The sequence below is a fragment of the Pleurodeles waltl genome, chromosome 9 (assembly GCF_031143425.1).
Source record: "Pleurodeles waltl isolate 20211129_DDA chromosome 9, aPleWal1.hap1.20221129, whole genome shotgun sequence".
NCBI classification, from domain to species: Eukaryota; Metazoa; Chordata; class Amphibia; order Caudata; family Salamandridae; genus Pleurodeles; species Pleurodeles waltl.
The window spans coordinates 936,936,163-936,953,164 of NC_090448.1; the positions used below are offsets into that span (position 1 = coordinate 936,936,163).

The following is a 17,002-nucleotide window of genomic DNA, read 5'->3' on the forward strand; positions in this document are numbered from 1 at the left end:
AGCTATGAGCTCATTGTTAGCAAAGTGAAAAATCACAGTTTAATTCTCTGAACAGCCATTTTAATAAACGTTTAAGAAATGCAGCTTGACATGAGGCCGTGCAAATAGGCCAAGACGTCTGCTAAGTTAAGGCTTTCAATTAATAAAGCAAATACATAATGCATAACTCTTAATATGATGTATTACTACATTAATCAAACAAATGCTCAACATTTCATATTAATAAGCCATTAATAAGTACACTTTGTGAACATTGGTGGCCACTTCTCATGGTCATATTTTCAAACGTGTGCATTATTTTTCCTACGTTATCATATTTTGTATGCAAATTCGACACGCAAGATACATAAATATTCATTAACAATTCTGTTAAAAACTCCTGCTCTGGCAACTCCAGGAGTCTTCACACAGACATTTGTGGTAGCAGCAGTACACCTGAAATGTTAAACAATTTACATGTTGCATTAACTGAACAAATGGTGAACGCAAGTTTATTTTAGCAATGCCAAACAGACAGACAGAAATTGGAAGACAATTTTTTTTAAAGCTAAAATTCATATGCAATGTAAACAAATCCTCACCAACTCCAGAGAAAATAAATACCTTTCAAAGGGCAACATTATAGACAACAATGTCTCCAGTAAGAGCCCTCTGGAAAAGTTGGAATGAATTGCAGGGATTAATTCTCTTCTACCAGATGTCTCTTTCTATGACAGTGAGGAATGAGATTAAACTGTTGAGTCAAATGCTTGATTACATATGAGAGCAAATCTGGATTGGTTAAGCACCTGCGTTTGAAAATACAGGCACCCTGGGAAGACCTAGTGGTTGGCACAAAGTTCAGAAAGGTATACCATGGTGGAACACAGACAGTAAGACAAAGGGGAAATACTTTCACTTGATTGCCCCTCAAGCCATCATAAGAACAGACATCACATGAGGGATGGGGTGCACATATGAACAAGCTGAGAATCAGAGGTCAAGGGTCCCAAACAGATTTGTTAAGATACAAAATATTGGGGCCAAAAAAAACTGTTCTCCTAGCCTTAAAAGCTTTCCCGGAATAAGTGAAAACAAAGTTGTGCAAATCCATAATGATAATACAAAGAGGAACTGTGTCTGAACAAAGAGGAACAGTGTCCCTTTCCCCTGGGACAGCTTGCTCAAGAAATACAAAAATGATCAATTAAAAATACAACATTGCTTGCACATTACCGACCAGGTGTGCCGCAAATGTCAAAGGGGGTGTGGAAAAAAAAACACTTACCGCTCTCGTCGTTGTGGCGGCATCGCCGCCGCCGACGCCTGCTGCCTCGTTCCTCTTCTGGTGTCTCCGCATTCACTGGGACACCAGCACAGGTTCCCCAGCAATCCTGCTGATGCTTTCATGCTAAACCTAGCATGAAAGGAGCATCAGGATTGGTCTGAGCTTTGACTGCCGCTCTGACACAACCCTGGGGTCGGTGCAGATTCTCCAGCCTGGCTCTGTACACAGCTGTGTTGGAGAAACCTAAGTGCGCATGTGTGTTTGGCCGGCCTAAGACGGCCGGCCAAATCACAAACGCACTTAGGTGCAGTCTCTCCTCCTCCCCCTCTCACCTCCCGTGGCCCAACACCGCCCCTCCCTGCACTGCTGGCAGAGCCAGGAAATGAAAACTAAAACGATAGCAAGCTATTGTTTTACTTTTCATGTGCTGGCTTTTAGCCAGTGGAGCGTCACCCCTCCGCCATTGCTGAGGATCCGCCCCTGGGTGTGGGCAGTGTTCAAGTAGACTGTGTAAGAAGATAGACAGGCATAACAGGGCTTGGTTGTTCAGGCAATCAGTATTAGATCACATTTTCAACCCATGGGGTAAACTGGACATATCTCTATTTGAAAAACATAAAGCACACAATGGCAAAACTTCACATTAAGGCATTAGGACTGCAGATAGGTGGAAATGAGCTGTCAATATGCTAGCACAAATTATTTTAGGACAACGGAATTGATTTTGGAAATTTACAGCACTTGTGTTTTATTACTGGGACAACTTACATTAGACTGCAGAAAGGCTTGTAGTGCTGTGGGGGTGGGGTGGACGGGGGGCAGCCCCGAAATATGGCCTGTGCCTCAAGTACTATTCCCCAAAGCCCACAGGTCATTATTCCTAGCAGACTCTTGGATGCAGGGCTTGACCCTTGACTAGGTCTTGTGCTCAGCTCAGTGTTGTCCCGAGCCAGATGATTAGGGCCTTTAACTGTGCCTAGCTGACTTGCTGACTGTAGACAAAGAAGTCGGTAGTATACCCGGCACTCCTTTCAAATAACCCACTATGCACAGCCTTTGCTTTTCAGTTTTCGACACTGAATAGTCCTTGGAAAAACTTGCATATAGAAGCATGGCGGTCTATACATTTCCAAAAACAGATGTGTCAAAAAGCTAACATATTCCACCTCAGGGATATATCATTGGTAATGTCAGGGGAGATATATCTTGGTTTCATCGTGTGTGAGGTCATGATAAGTGCTTTAGTGAAATAAAGGTCTAACTACATAGCTCACCTTCATTTGCATATTGCATTTTTCATTTTCATGATGCCCCTTACAACTTAATTAGGAGAAATCGAATCTTTTTTGGAAGACCGGTTATTTTGTGATGTAATGTAAGCAACTAAAGCTAGAACCTTCTTCCGTTGACTTTTTTTTTTTTTGCTTGCTATACTTTGTCACTATGCAAAATGTTGAATGTGCAACCCTGAGATGTCATAGCCTTTGGTTGCACCCTGCAGCCTTTGTCCATGCACCAAATTCCATTTTACATACCTATCTTCAATGTCCAAAGGGCTTTTGGCACATGGCATGACCTTTAGTTTGGGCCAAGCATATTTATTCCACCCTAAATATATAAGGGTAACTTTGAATTGTTATTGGTGTGTCCATTTTGGCTTCATACTTCTGTTCAGGCCTATGGACATCATGGCCAAATTGTTTTTTAATGGGGGTAGACATGTTTACCCTAACGAGATGTCCAGTGCTCTCTCTCTTTTAGCCCTGGTGACACTAGGGCATTGACCCAATGGTGGTATTTACTCTCCTCTGTTCAGATATACACAACTCATTCTTTGTACATGGGACAAAATGAGTAGCTTTGTGGCCACACAAATTATGACCTCAAACTGGAATTGTGAAGGTCTGCTAACCCAACAATCACTGAATCTCACTCAACATTTTTTCTTTTGCTTTAACCAATTCTTTCAGAAGTCACACAACAAATTTAGACAGAAAACATGTTATATAACTTATGGCTGCTACCTTGATCCCGAGTTTGCTATTGGAATGACAGTGCTTTACTCTATGCTGGATAAAATGTTATCATTTAATTTGAATGGGAAAAGTAAGTTTTGGGATCCTTCATATCTTCAAGTTATTGACCCGTCTCTGCATGTAAGCTGACAGGACTACGATTGTTTTAAACGTTTTGTACAGACCCTCAAAATTGGGTCAGAATTATCAGTGAAACAAAAACCACTCTAATAATGAAAAATGTGTCTCAAACCTCACCTCAGAGTGTTGGTAGCTGAAGATATTATTTTATAATTAATCTTTATACCTTGGTGACCATGTTGGACGTCACACTTCAAACAGTTTGTAAAAACACATGATTTGATGAGAATGGATTTTGAAAGACTGGACATTTTCTTTAACCGTGCACCCCTTTTTGTAATAGATTTTTGGGAAGTGGTTTGGTGACAGCTCAAGATTATGATCACTGGCACAAGCAGAGAAGAATCATGGACCCTGCATTCAATCGAACGTAAGTTGCACTCACACGTTTACCGTTCCACAACTGTTTCTCCACTATTCAGAACCAAGTATGTGCAGTTTTCTTTGAAAACCATTATGTTTCTAAACACTTTCCAAACTATAATTGTATTTGGAGGTAATATCTGCCTTTCCGATCTTAAATTACTCTTTACGTTATTGGCAGGGTACTTTAGTGCAGAAATTCTCTGTTGTCCTTAATTATTAAATTGTTATAATTGTTAGGTGAATTAATTTCAACTGGGGGCACCAAACACCAAGCAAAGCTTTTCTTTTAAAAATTATCCAAATCTTGGATTAAGTTAATTTGGCCAGCACTCCAAACTTTACCATGCATTTGAATGTAAAACGGAAGCATAGGTCGGGCACATGATGTATCTAGTGATATCACTTTGCTGTCCTATGCACAACAGATGAAGCACCACTCTGTAGGGCACCAGTAACGATCAGTTAATTAACGTCAGGATACCCATAAGTTATCATGCATTTTAAAACATGAAATAGACTACTTAAGTTGAAACATTAAATGCAAGTGCTGCAGTATATTAAAGGGAGAATTGTAGACCAGGAAGAGCACTCTATTATGGCCACCAAAAATATGAGGAGGAAGAAATGGCAAAATATAATAACAAGAAAACATTGACCTTGGCCAGAGTAGGGCACAGCTACAAAACTGTTGAAACTATGTAAGTGGTCAGGAGAGCCGCCACTAAACATTGCTTGTTCGTGGAGACCACAAAAGCTCTCTGTAGTATGTACCATGAGGTGTTTGTTTCCCTCTCCAAGATCCTTACTGGTCTCTGTCTCACTTGGGGGGGGGGGGGGGGGGAGGGGGAGGCTGCCAGGCTCACAAAGACTAGTAAAACAAAAATGATTTCCAATGGATTTTAGGGAGATCGTTGTCTTGTGTAAGTGGCAACTCATTGTAATCCAGTGTCCAGTTCTCTTCTGCCAATAGCAATGGAAAGTTGTCCATTATATATTCTACAGTTCTCCAAGTGCCATCGGAGCCTAAAGGGAGTCTGTGGGTCACTGGACCTGAGAGCAGTGACTGCTTTCTAATGACTGGGCCCACTTCGGCAGTTTCCCCTGTCTGGCTTTCAGTTCTGGGGTCTCCAGGGGAGTAGGGCACATAGCAGAAACTGTGTGCTCAAATGGAGTTCAGATTGGTTATCACAGGGTAGTCCACATCTGTCAATCATGGGAATCTGGTGCATCTAGTCTAATGGTTGGTTTCATCTCTCCATTCTTCGATCCTACCTTCCTCCCTGGCACCCAGCTCTGGACTCCAGCTTCAGTATCAAAGTGGGTAAAAGGCATGCCAACATTGACCATGAACCCACCAATGTTGAAGACATGCTGCGTGTTAGCTGAGAGATCTCCCATTGCAGGAGATGAGAGAGCTATCTATGGTGCTAGCATGTGGGGGAAAGAGGCAAAGGTGTTCCCTGAGCAAAACTACTAGCTCTACACCATTTTGGGTTTATGCCACTGCTTCAGCTGATGCTGAAGCAGTGGGTGTAGGCAGAGACTGCTGCCAAAGAGAGCCTATCGGGGCACAGGGGACCTAATCGAGTGCAGCCTCCACCAGCGGAGGCAATGCCAAAGCACTGGTGGCCCACTGATCCTTGACAGGGTTCAGCCAATCTCACCAGCAGTGACAGGAGATGCCTGCTTAATTCCCAAAAAAATAGGGAGACATGGGTACCATTGGTACTGCAAGCAGCAACTGAAAGCTACCTTACTCCAAGAAAGCAGTGATTTTGCCTGCAATGTCTAATCGGTACAGTGCTGAGAGTATTGGGCCTGCACTTCTGAATCTGTTGTAACATCTTATTTAAGACACATGCTGCTCAATGCTTTCACCTATACCGGTCTCCACTTGGTGACTTCCTAAAGTTCCCACCAGAAAGATCATTCCAAGATATGAGTAGGTCATCATTCCACCCCAGGGCTCAGCCTGTCTCACCAGCAGAGGCATGAGAAGCCCTGAGGTGCTGGATTTTCTTTCTTGGTACCCTGGGGCACACTGGTACCGTCGGCAGCTCAAGTTGGAGCAGTTTAAAGCTGCCTACTCAGGGGAGGAAGAGAAAAAACAGAAAATTTTTTTGTAGAGTATAATCTATGTTGCGCTTAGAGTGTCACTGCACATGGTCTTATTAATGTGGCCCTTTTTCTAGGCCCCGGAGGCCCCATCCTCCAATTTTCCTATTTTTGGGAGGGGCCATGTGCCCCTGAGCCTTTTTAAGGCCCTAGTAACTTCATCCCCTAGGGACGATTTCCTCTTTTGGAGCAGAAGATTTGGGGCCACCTCCCCAAGCCATTGAAAGACACTGGGAACCCATTGCCCTGGCACTGAAGGCATTTTTTAGTTAAGATGAGGAGCGTGGGGCTCCCTTCACTGAGCCATCCTAAGGCCTCATGAACCCCATCCCCTAGGGCCTAATGGCAGCAGTGTCTGGGAGCCCCATCATCGGGATACTGCCATTATTGGGACACTGCTGTTTCCTTTCTAGGAGAGTGTAGGCATGGAGTACAAATGTAATTCCGTGCCTGCACCCTTCCGGGGAGGGGGCAGAACCTTGCTTTCGCCCGGCGGGAGCAGAAAGAAAGCTGCTCCCTTTAGGTAGGAGCAAAGGAATGAAGATGGTTCCCAGGATAGATCCTTGATAGGCAACCAGCAGGGACTGTGGAGGCCTCCCTTCCGCCATCAACAGTTCTTATATTTGTGGTGCCCGGGTGGGTACCGGGACAACCACAAGAAATGGTTAACTTCTGTTGGCACTCACTCTGGGTTGAGGAGCAGACAGGGGCTGCGGGTGCCTTGGCACTCCCCCCTGCAGCCTCCAACTTAAAAAAAAAAAGTGTAAGTGTCCCTGGTGGGCACTGGGGTAACCACGGCATGGCGTCCTTGCCATGCACTGTTTATTACCTCCCATATTACATTATTCATGGCATGTTCTATGACATGATTGATAACATCACTAATGTCACATCTGAAAAATGACATCACTGATGACTATGCATGGCATAGTTACTTTAAGGCACAGGTTATAGTTACTTAAGATAACTGTAACTGGTGGATTTTAGTTGTGTAAATAACATTTTAACCTAACTATGACACCCCTTACATCTTTAGTTTTTATCAGTAAAAAAAAAAAAAGAATATATATATATATATATACATATATATATATATATTACATATTCCCATAGACACAGAATGGGTAAAATATATATATATAGGGCCAGATGTATCAAAGGGTTTTACCCATATGTACCAACGCATTTTCCCATAGACACAGGATGGGTAAAACCCTTTGATACATCTGGCCCATATAGGGCCAGATGTATCAAGGGTTTTACCCTTTCTGTCTGTTGTTATGTCTGCAGATGTGTGTTGTGTGAATGCATGCCTGTGGGAACGTTTGTGATGCCTATGACGGTCTTTGTGCATCTTGTCTGTTGTAGTGGGTGTATGCCGGTATGTAGGTGTGCTTTGGATGGTTGAAGGTAGAGGGATTGTGGATTGGGAACAGGTAGATGGAGGGGGGATGGAAAATGAAGGGACACTGGCTGCAGTCAGCGAGGAGGCCAGAGCCTGAAAAGATCTCTATAGGCCAGACAAGACACTGTGAATGCCTTACAGGAACGCATTGGACTGCTGCATCTGGGATGCCAGTCCCATGATTGCATTCACAATAGTTGTCTGCCCTTCAGAGATGGACCTCAGGAGGTCAATAGCCTCATCATTGAGGGCAGCAGGGCTGACCGGGGCAAGGGCAGAGGTGCCTGCGGCGAAGGAGACGCCCACCCTCCTGGGTGAGCGGGCACAGGCAACTGGGTGGGGTACTACAGGGAAGGTGGTGCTGGTAAGGGGGATGGCGGACAAGGATGATGCTGGGGTGGTCCCAGATGGCTCCACCACCACCACCAGGCAGGCACCATCGGAGGAGGAATCTGAATCAGATGTGTTGGTAGCTCTAGTGGCCCCCTTGATGCTCCCCTCGCCCTCCTTCCCACTGGTCCCATCACCTTCACTGGTGTCCGCCTCCTGGGACCTGTGGGCTGCTGCATCCCCACTCACCGGTGCCCTTCCTCCTTAGCCAGGTGATGCTAATGCACACCTAGACAGAGGTGGAGAGAGAGAAAGAGGGTGGGGGAACAGAAAGGGAGGAAATAATGTTAACCCACACATCTACTTCACATACAAACAATACAGATTACAGCCCCTGCCGGGAAAACAAGAGACCATATAGCAATCATATACTATTGGGTCTTGCAAGCGATACCCAAACTCACATCATTCTTGCAGCCTAAGCACCTGAATGAAGATCACTACATGGCTATCAACTGCATAAATGACCTGTCCAACAAACCAGCCCAGGTCAATACCCATCCACATGTCATCCATTACGGGATGATACAAATCTGAGCACAGAGGGACTGGAAACACTAACTAACTGACAGGAATGTGTGGAGTGCATGTGCTACAGAGGTCCATTGATGTAGCAAGTTAAACAATTGTAATGTTCATGTAACATGTTTGTCATTACACATATACAGTGCCTAAATGACCACCTTGTACTACAACAGTTCACGCAGAGTTGGAGGAGGCAGCCAGTGACATCAGTGCATACATGAGCATCCCATACCTACAGGTAAATGTGTGTCACAGTATCACCACTTCTTCGCCTGCATGGCTTAACATAGGTAACGTCACACACTCCTACATGATGGGTGTGACAACCAGGACTGTACATTCCCTAAATCACATCTGACCATGTCAGTTCCTAATCCAGTGAGGGTCACAGTACACAACCTTGCAGTAGTCATCTGACAGTCAACACTTACCCCCTTGTGGCTGCTGTGCTTCCTTCAAGCGCCCATCCAACTCTGGGTATGCCACTGCCAGTATGCGGGCCGTTGGGGGGGAGGGGTCGGGGTCCGAAAGACACCCCTCCCACGTTGGGAGGCCATCCCCAGCTGGGCCTCCGCGGTCTTCCGGGGCCCAGCGCCTCAGGTCCTCCCACCGCTTCTGGGTGCTCTGCCCGCTATGGACCACCAGGGTCCGCACTTCGATGTCTCTCCATAACCCTTTTTTCTGGTGAGCGCTGACCTGCATGGTAAACGTTCAGAAAAGGGGGGACATGGTGTTACTTACAATACAGCAGTAACCTTTGGCGACACGCAACAAACAGGGACCATGCACGCTGCCAATATTCCACACATATCCTGTGCTCGCGAAACACCTGATCAGTCATGACATGTCAATGTGCACACACATACATCGTCAAACACCACCCGACATGAGGGACAAAGGAAGTTGTACTGACCTGTTGCCCTGTAGCACCGTACAACCGCTCATACAGGGGTAGGACCCCTTCCACCAGTTCTTCCGTAGTGAAGGCTGGAGCCCTAACCCCTGCAGTGCGAGCCATCATTGCTCCAAGTGACAGGACACAGCAGCACACAAAGTGGAGGTCTGTCTTGCCCGATAGCCAGGAGTCAAGTGACCTGGCCCATACAAAATGGCAGCTACGACCGCAGTGGTCATTGTTCCCATTCTCCCATAGATGTCAATGTAAACCAATGGGGAGTCGCAAGGCGGTTCAGACCGCCTTCCGTCATGACAACTTCCGCCGGCGGAACAAGGTCACTTCCAGCTGTACAATGCATGCACTAATACATTTCATCATTATACCCATGCTAATGCACCTGCTCAATACAGAGCATACGCATACATAGAGATACCTTTATCTTTTCAAGACCACCAGAACTGGCTTGATGGTGTCCTACCCCACACAACACTACATGTTAGGCTAGGTCTTCTGAGTAGTGACGGTCCTACCTGGCCTCAATTGCCCACATTCACGCCACATCCTGATGCAGGCACCTTGGCAGTAGCTGAGGTTCGCTGTTTAAACATTGAGCTTGTAGGTAGTAATATATAGACTATTAGTGCAATTTGTAATGCAGACATTAACTACAAATCCTACACGCCCTGCTCCAGCACAACCACACACAGGTACACCAGGCATTAACCCTGCAGCGGTGCATTAGATCATGGGTAAAGTACCAGCCTAATGTGAAGAAATTCCATTTTGGTTAATTCAAAAAATAAACTTGCTGGAAGCTGTGTTTCCCCATACCCAACCTCAAGATAAACACAGAATTCTCACTATGTGCTTGCCATTAGGGATGGTTCCCGCAGTAGATAACTGAAACACTTGGGGCACGGTATTTGCCACGTTCTACACTACCGCACACGGTAGGTACACCAACACCATTCTTCCCGAGGTGTTAAAACTGATTCAAGATGAATATGGGGCTGCCCCGGACCTAGATTTGGGGATGCAATTAATAGGCAATTTTGCTACAGTGTCTTCAATAATATTAAGTAACCTTAAAGGGAAAGCAGTAGCACTAGCAGTATGCATGCTGCTCCGGGATATTCCTGCACAGGATCAAGAACGTGAACTGCCTAAAATTATTGCCGAAACCTAGTCATGTGTAGGTCGGGATAGTTTGGGATCCAGACCTAATAAATCACGATTACAAGGCAAATCCAAAAAGGATTCTACCAAGCAAGAAGCTGAGGGTTCTAAAAAATGCTGGGATAAACAAAGAAAAACATTTAAAAAAGACAGGGGAGAATCTCAACACTCAGAGACCACAAGAAACATTATAACTTAAGAAATAGGGATAATATTAAAAACTCCTGATAAATATCAGTATACTGATACACGCTAATTTTGTTCCTTTCAGGACTCACCGGATAAATGTAGTGTGAGAGGTGGGTGATCAGAGCAATGAACAGGGTACATGAAACTGAAAAAAGATTAAAAACGGTCAGCAGTAGTTTAAATTAAAAAAGAAGAGAAACTTCCACAACGCAAACCCCAATTCAAAAAGAAGAAGTTGTCAGCTATTTCTGAATGAAATGCCAGGCAAGATGAGTTTTACTGAAGAACAGGAACTAGGCACTGGCTGTGCTAGACACCGCAGCAGAGGTAACAATAGTTTGCTGCAATCTTCAAGAGCATCTGGAGCTGAAGCAACTGACGACTTCATAGAAGTCGAGACTGCGGACATGTATGTCTCCCCTTCCAATATTGTATAAAATGAGAATACATTTAGAGGGAGACATTGAGTGCACAATTGACATTATATTTTGGAACCGGTTAACTGGCATTTATGACATTTTGTTGGCTGAAAAAGATTTGCTGCCAGAATTTGCCTGTAAAGTCTCATGGGGGGAAGAGATCAATAAGCCTTCTTTCTCACCCCTGGTTCCTGAAGAATTAATAGAGTCATACTCATTTGATTGGGCATTGGTACAGTCCACACGCTGTATTTCAATCATGTTGGGTGGGATAAAGATTCTCCCTAGCACATAATACCAATTAGGTCCCAACCACAGCCTCAACCTCAATATTCTATTACGTATGAGACTTAAACACCTGTGAGAGAAATTCTCGCACAATTAGAATACCAGGGTGTAATTGAGCCCTGTGTCTCACCAATGAATAATCCTCTATTTCCTGTTGCTAAACTGGACCATTCATATAGAATAGTCTTAGATTACAGACATTTAAACAATAATGCACACATTCAAAATCCACATAGCACAGCATTCATTAACAAAATTGTGCGCAAAAAATACAACACAACATTGGATATTTCCAATGGCTTCTTCTGCCAAAATATAGAGCCTGAAAGCAGGAATTTAACAGCATTTAGCACTTTAGGCTTGCAGAAAAAATGTGTAGGTCCCCACAGGAGTACAAAAACAGTCTTGGGTTGTTTTCAGCATTAAGCGCAGAAATCCTTTATAGAACTTTTAATTGCTTTTCATAAAAGCTGCTCGTACTGTTATAAAAGGTGATCTCTACACTTTTAAGGTGTGCCATTGTCCTAAGTGAGGAGAAGAGGAAAGCTGCAATGGAGGAGGCACATGAGGGGAGAGAGAAAGGGTGAGGAAGCAGGGTGGTGGTGGAGGTGACGATCATACTGTGCCACAAGGAGCACTGGGACGACAGACAGTCCCTAGGGATCAGGGAGGTATCAGCCATAGATGTTCCGAGTTGGGGGTAGTATTAAAATATAACACTAATCACTGCTCAGTGGGTGTCCTAGCACTTTTTGTCTCTGTTCCACTGCACCTGCTGCACCATTCAAATCACTGCTCTACTGCCTGCAAGTTAACTGCACTTGTTAATGCTTGTTTAATTGTAAAATATAGCAATAGTCAGTGTTTAGTAGGTTTCCTGGAGCTTTTGGCCCCTGTGCCACTCCACCAGCTGCACCATTCAAATCATTGTCCTAGTGCCTGCAAGGTAACTTGACTTGTGACTGCTTGTTTAGTAGTAAAAGATAGCAATAATCGCTGTTGAGTTTTCAAATATAATTTTAGAAATGTTCATGCTTCCACCTACTCTGGCAATGCCAATAGTGAACGTCATGCCCCACTAATAAAAGGCAAATGTTTTGTGCAGCTGAAGAACTTGATACCTTTTGAGATAGCTATATCTAAAATAAAATAAAAAAAGGTACAAGTAGACTCCATGGAGAAAGTACACTGCATTCCTTTTTCCTGTGAACACTTTCACTTTGAAGTCAGCCAAAAGCAAAATAAACACCAGGCTCCCTGGAAGACACAGCTTGACATTTGACCTCGGTCTTTGAATGCCCAGCAAATGTGATGAGATAAGATTTACAGGCCTATTTATTACTGAAAGGGAGTTTGTGGAAATATACTGTAAACATGACATTAGCATGGGCAGGTACAAACTCCAACCAGGGAGTCTTAAACAAATAAAGCCAGCACATTGAAACCCAGAAAATGTGAGTTACAAACCACAAGACTAATAGCAAGCGATGGGCAGAATGCCTTCCCAGGTCAACTTTCTGAAACTCCCCAAGTTGTCTTTCATAAACCAGGTAGCTGCACTGTCTAAAAGGCTGCGATCTAAAAAGTACCTCTATTTGGAAGGAATCCACACATTTCTGGAGAGACTAAAGATTTCCATTTCAAGTACTGAAGATGCAGCCATATTAATGCAACTTTTTCAGAAAGAGAAAATAGCTGAAATAATAATACTTCAGTCTTCAAAGGTTAGCCAATATATTTTATATCCACGTGTTGATTGTGTTCTAATTGAAGACTTTTGGCCCAAAGAAAAAATAATAATAAAATAAACCGAGATTATGAAATAATTGGAATACATTGCTTATGTCACATGAGTATTAAATATATTGGATAACTTTTGAATAACCTCCTTTGAAGAATAATTAATTACGTCTCCTGACCTATTCTTTTGAAACTTTTGAAACAATAAATAAGCCACCCAATTGTAAGAAAACAGGAGAAGATAGGTTTCCATTAGGATGGTACATAACTTTTGTCTCAGTGTTAAAGGGGCCTCTTAATGCACTTCATATAGTAACATAATAACAGTAAATATTCTATCTTCATTCTTTAAAGATTCACTAATATTTTTTCTCAAAAATATAAATATCTACTTGACCCAAACATTCCCATCCAGTTACTTTGCTTTACACTATGTAATAACTAGCTCTGGGAGACTACCGACTAAAGCCTCCCATCTAATTCACTTAGATTAGAATGGGTTCATTCCCTCTGGCCAACATTAAGTGAATACTCAATTTGTAGTCAAAGCCCTGGAAGAGCCTCAGCGGCAATCCGGCCTTCTGGAGGTTTGTGTCAGGCCTGGGGAGAAAGTAATTTTGCCTGCCGACCGGGCAGGACAGAGGACTTTCCCGCTGGTGGACCGGAAGGGCTGATATGCACACCCCTAAGCTGGGCGCCTGGCTCGGGGCTCGGTGGATCAGCGAAGTCGACGGGAGCCACCCTGCTTCCTGTACTGGTCAGCACCGACCTGTTTGAGGTGACTGAACGTGCAGCTAGCGTAGCTTAGTAGCCGCTCTGCTTGGACACGGGCAGCTGCAGGTGGTTTGTGCCAGGCATTGAGCCCTACACGGTAGAACCAGAGAGGTCTCCCCGCTGCTAGTGTAACCACGAGTGCCTTTTTTCTCCCCCCTTTTCTTTCGGTAGGAGCGCGTAAGCTCCTCGTTGTAAGTACTCATTGGAGGACTGCATTCCCCCTAATCTGAGCGCAGGAGCTCCTGTGTCGGGACATGTATGAACTAGGTCGCCCTCACCATACATAATTTGCCGGGGAATGTTTTAGGGCTATGTGCATTTTTCCAGTGTGTGATCTATACAGTTAGGGGAATGGGTTTTCATGAGGAGGATGTGGCCTCTCTGCTAATGTGTTTGCTCTTCCAGGAGCATTTTTAGAAGTTTCATACTATGTACCTTCAAGATGTTGTTTTTGCATTTATGATTATGTATTTGCCATGACATGTGTTTCGCTGGTAACAATGACAACCTGACTACTGCTTTATTGCAGGATAACCAGTAACTTATGTGTTTTATGTGACTACTGCTGGCTTTCGCAGAGTACGAGTAACTGAGTAATTTTCTGACAACTGCTTGTGTAGGAGGGTATTACTGACATGTTGTGTTTGGTCAAATAATGTTTTGTGCAATACAGTTTATTTTTATATAACTTGGTGTTGTGTTTCCTTTGTGGTGTATTTATTGCATAATGTGTGTTGTGTGTGTTGTGCAATCGCTTTACACATTGCTTCTGGCATAAGCCTGACTGCTCATGCCAAGCTACTAAGAGGGTGAGGAGTTATCGTGGGTGTGTAACTCCCTCGCCCTGACTAGAGTGGGTGGGTTCTGCCTTGCTTAGGTGTCTACCCTAGCCAACCAGAAACCCCATTTCTAACCATAGTCATGTGCATCATGTGAAAAAAACATTGACATAGACAATAGATTTTGCATAGGCAAAACCAATAGGCTTTGCCAATGCTTGTTCTTTATCATTACGTATAATATGATCTTGAAATACTTACCTTCAGGATGTGCGCTGTATGAAACCTTCTCCAAAATTTGATTTTTCTAACGTGTTATCTATGTAGAATAGCAAACTAGGGCAACCAAAGAGTGCACATAACTGACTTGCCTCTTAGGTCACTATTGGCATCATCAGGGTGGGTGGAAGCATGAACGTTTGAAAATTCATGTTTGAAAACTATTCCTTTAAAAAAATAATTTCACTGATTTAGTCTAATGTACTACTACTACTATGATAACACAGTTTTACATGTGAATAAAATACTTTTTGGGAATTTTTGAAAATACTTTTTCATATTTTGTGCGTTTGTTGCAGAGTGTCTTTAAATATGAAGGTGGCCCAAAAGTTAACTGTGCTGGACACTCTAGTTACTTGCTTTCTTTCACATTGATTAACCTGTAAATAAACGCTTACCTGTTTTGAACAGGGGGCTACATGCAAAGTTCAGGCGTGTACTTGCGGCCCCTAGACTATAGATCTACAGGGGCGTTATACTATAGATTATACAGCAGTGCTGGCTTCAGTGCAGCATAGCTGCAAGTGAAAAAAGACGCTATAATGCATGGCTGTGTCATAAAGCTTTTTATCTTTAATTTCAGCCATTTGCAACATGGCTAAAAAACATTGGCAAAGCCAATAGGTCTTCCATGTGCAAGACCTATTGACTTTACCAGTGCTTGTTTGAAATATATGTACTTTGAAAGTTCTTGAGAAAACCTTGAGCTACCTCTGAGGATTCAGAAGTTACAGCATTAGATTCTGAGTTCTGAATTGAGATAATCACGTTCCTAGCACTGGCCATTTTTGTGTTTTCCTGCCTGTTCAATTTCTTTATAAAGCTAAACATCTTTGAGCTCAGTATCCTTTTTTCCACCTAAAATATCTTGAGTTTCTCCTTAGCCTCGTCCTACGTATATAGAGTACATAACATTATATTATCACAGCTGCTGTTCACCAGCTTTGTCTTGTGCTATTACATATGTCCACTTCCCTTATTGATGGCACTAAAGGCGTCCTAAATGAAATCAAAAGATGACAAAACTTGACTTTCTGTGAAAAATACAATTATGCTGGGATTAATTAGTTAATAGTGACTTGTTAAATTAGCATCACATAGGTATCATTTCTAATGCCATAGTCACTAACGTGATATTAATTGCTGTAGCAGGTGGGTATGAAACTTACGAAAACATTGCTCAGAATATTAGAGACTGAAAAGAAGACCACCCTAAATACAGATCTAATTTGTTTGAAGAAAGGTTAAATATACTCAGTACGCTTTTGAGTTCTTCATGGATCCATAATTCCTAGTTCTATCTTGGGAGTCTAATTACTCACAAAAGTTGAGCTTTCTTTGAATCAAAGGAAATAGATTGTAAACAATATTTATCTCCACCAATATTAATTGTTGCTAAGCAGTAACTAATAAGTATGTTGATTTCGGATGTTTTTTTTGAGGCCATAATAAGAAACTGTCGTGAAAGCGTGACCTAGTCATTAGCTTCATCCTTTTCCTCTTTAATTATGGAACCTGAAAAGTTTATGGTTAAAAGAATAAAGAATATCTATACCCCATCAGTGGCAGCAGCTGAAGAATAAAAAGAGTGACTAAACTTAAGCCACGTTTGTGTATTTTCTCTGGGATATGTGTTTCCTGAAGTAAAGCCATAGATGATTTGGGTGATTAGTCAGACAAGAATCATTTTTACTTTTCAGCCTATTTCAGGCTTTGAATTTGAGAAAAATAACCGTTAACTTACCATTGCTGTTGTTCGATTCAAATCCCATTTGGATCTTGATAATTATTTCACTAATATTCCAAATGAAGCCTATTTTTAGATTTGTAATAGAAATCCCTAGCACTAACACCAACCTTCTTTGGCTCAGCCTCCCCCCCATCCTATCCTGCTTACCCATGCCCCAACCTAACCCGACCAGTGATTCCTCTCCCTCGTAATCCTTTTGGGCTTTGGAAGAATCTTCTTTGCAGGCCACTGTGTTGTGGAATTGCACCTGAGGCTGATTAGGACACCTGCCCCACTTCATACCCCCAAACTTACCTATCAAATGTGACTGTTGGATCTGGCCCTTTTTGCAGGGTCATTCTCAAACTGTTTGCCTCCTTCCTCCTATTTTTCTGACCAGTTTTTGTTGGCTTTAGGACTCTGGGCACGTTACTACTGCTAAAGTGCATATGCTCTCTGCCTAAATTGTATTGTTGATTGGTTTATCCATAATTGGCATATTTGTTT

General features: G+C 43.1%; 1 protein-coding gene across 2 annotated transcripts in view; it reads left to right on the top strand.

Annotated features, from left to right (window-relative positions):
• Positions 1 to 17,002, top strand: part of LOC138260125 (cholesterol 24-hydroxylase-like) — a 279,929-nt gene that overhangs the window by 104,180 nt on the left and 158,747 nt on the right. For both annotated transcript variants that reach the window (XM_069208300.1, XM_069208301.1), the window contains exon 5: positions 3,707 to 3,793. In XM_069208300.1, the coding sequence (XP_069064401.1) occupies positions 3,707 to 3,793 (87 nt within the window). The remainder of the gene's footprint in view (positions 1 to 3,706; positions 3,794 to 17,002) is intronic.